At 59.5% G+C, this 2,019-nt stretch overlaps 1 protein-coding gene across 1 annotated transcript in view; it reads left to right on the plus strand.

The window, feature by feature from the left end:
- Positions 1-1,917: 1,917 nt before the first annotated feature.
- Positions 1,918-2,019, plus strand: part of AGRP (agouti related neuropeptide) — a 1,508-nt gene continuing 1,406 nt past the window's right edge. Inside the window, exon 1 of the mRNA XM_008944082.1 lies at positions 1,918-2,019. This exon is cut by the window's right edge and continues 67 nt beyond it. Within this exon, the coding sequence (XP_008942330.1) occupies positions 1,924-2,019 (96 nt within the window). The 5' untranslated portion in view covers positions 1,918-1,923.

Genomic DNA, 2,019 nt, shown 5'->3' on the forward strand with positions numbered 1-2,019 from the left:
GGGGTCCCGAGGCTGGCGCAGCCGCGGGCTCTGGGCTTCCTTTTCGTTGGCCCCCTATGAGCCCCTCTGCTCTCCCCAGCTTTCAGGCCCCCGAAGCCCACAGCCCGGCTGCTCTCCACAGCTCTGCTTGCCCAGTCCTTGCCCTGGGGTGGTCCTGCTGCCCACCCAGCCCCTCCAGCCCAGCCTCACCCTCTTCTCTCCATTACAGCTTCACCTTCACCTTCCTCCCTTCTGCTGGGGCCCCCCACGAGCAGGGAGGGGGGAAGGAAACCTGCGCTGAGGGCAGGGGCAAACCTCGGGTTGGTCCAGCCAGGGGGACGTCTCCAGATGGTGATGTCCATGCCCCAGGCAGAGGGGACTTTGCATCCCAATGCTTCCCACATGGAAGCCATGCAACTGAGTGTCGGTGGAGTTTTCACGGTGGGCTGGAACCCCCTGCAAGGGTATTGGCCATAACATCCAGCCCATCGCTGCGGTCCATAAGCTAAACCATGTCCGTGCTTGCCTCTTTGCCAGCCTCCACATCACACCTCGTCTTCTCAAAACTCCACATTTATCTGTCTGTGCCCAAATCCTGTGGTTTGGTTGCAAAAGAAGTTGTAGCAAAGCAGTTTGTCATTTCCAGGGACTTCTGGGGAGATTTCTCTGCTCCAGCTGCAATGTGCAGGGTGTCCCACATGTTTCAACCATGTAACGTTGCTCCTGCTGGTTTCCTGGGCTCCTGCTTGCTATGTTCCAAACGTGCCCAAAAGGCTGGGTGTGGAAACATGGCTCAAGGTCTGGTGGCTGGGGGAAAGTGGGGCTGGGAGAGGGAGGTGTCACAGAGGAGCTGGGGGCAGCTGGGATGTGGGTCGTGCTGAAGCACTGCTGTGGGAAAGGGCAGGGGTTGGAGCTGCTGGTGGCTACACAGCCACCTCTGTGGTGGTACTTGGGGACCTTATGAGGTCCTGGTGCTGGGTGTTGTCTGAAAGGTCCTGGTCACACCTCAAATCCCAGATGTGGACCAAGCAGTCAGTGTTAGCTTCTGATCTTTAAAACTAGCAGCATTTCTGTGCTCTGTGAGCATAAGTGCCCGATAGGAACTGTGGTGGATGTTTTGGATGCATCCTGTGCAGGTGCAGGTGGTGAAGGCACAGCACCACGAGGGTCTGGTGGCTGCTGAAGGCTGAGCATGGGGCAGGGAAACCCTAAGCCACTGCAGAAAAAGGCTTTGAGGGGCTGGAGCGTGGCCAGGGAAGGGCAACGAAGTTGCTGGGGAAGGGTCTAGAGCCCAGGTGTGGTGAGGAGCAGCTGAGGGACCTGGGGGTGCTGAGCCTGGAGCAAAGGAGGCTCAGGGAAGACCTTCTGGCTCTCCACAGCTCCCTGACAGGAGGCTGGAGCCAGGTAGGGGTTGGGTCTTCACCTCAGGAGCAAGCAATAGGACAAGAGGAAACAGCCTCATGTTGCCCCAGGGGAGGTTTAGGCTGGACATGAGGACAGATGTCTTCCCTGCCAGGGTTGTCCAAGGCTGTGCCAAGCTGTCCAGGGCAGTGGTGGAATCCCCATCCCTGGAGGGGTTTCCAAGCCGTGGAGATGTGGTGCTGAGGGACATGGGTCAGTGGGGACCTGGCAGTGCTGGGGGAATGGTTGGACTTGATGGTCTGAAAGGTCTTTTCCAACCCAAATGATTCTATGATTCTAAGTCTCAGTCCATCCTCTGCTGCTCACCTCCCTCGGCAGTGGGATTATGGATGTGTCATGTGTGAGTTGCCCCAGTGCATGTACATGTGAAGCTTCCAGGCGTGTGGTGGCCTGAGAAGGGCTCTGAAGCCCAAGGGAGCACGCAGCCTGGCACGGTGGCCGTGCCGGCAGAGGCTGCCCTTGCCAACGCGCGAAGGGCTGAGAGTGGCTGTCCCCCCTCCGCGCAGGTTGTGCCCCAGGACCATGCTGAACGTGCTGCTGCTGTGCTGCGGGCTGCTGCAGGGCATCCAGGCCATCCTCAGCGCCGAGCTGGGCTGCGGCCACCCGCAGGCGGCCAGC

The sequence above is a fragment of the Merops nubicus genome, unplaced genomic scaffold (assembly GCF_000691845.1).
Source record: "Merops nubicus isolate BGI_N331 unplaced genomic scaffold, ASM69184v1 scaffold37987, whole genome shotgun sequence".
Classification (NCBI taxonomy): Eukaryota; Metazoa; Chordata; class Aves; order Coraciiformes; family Meropidae; genus Merops; species Merops nubicus.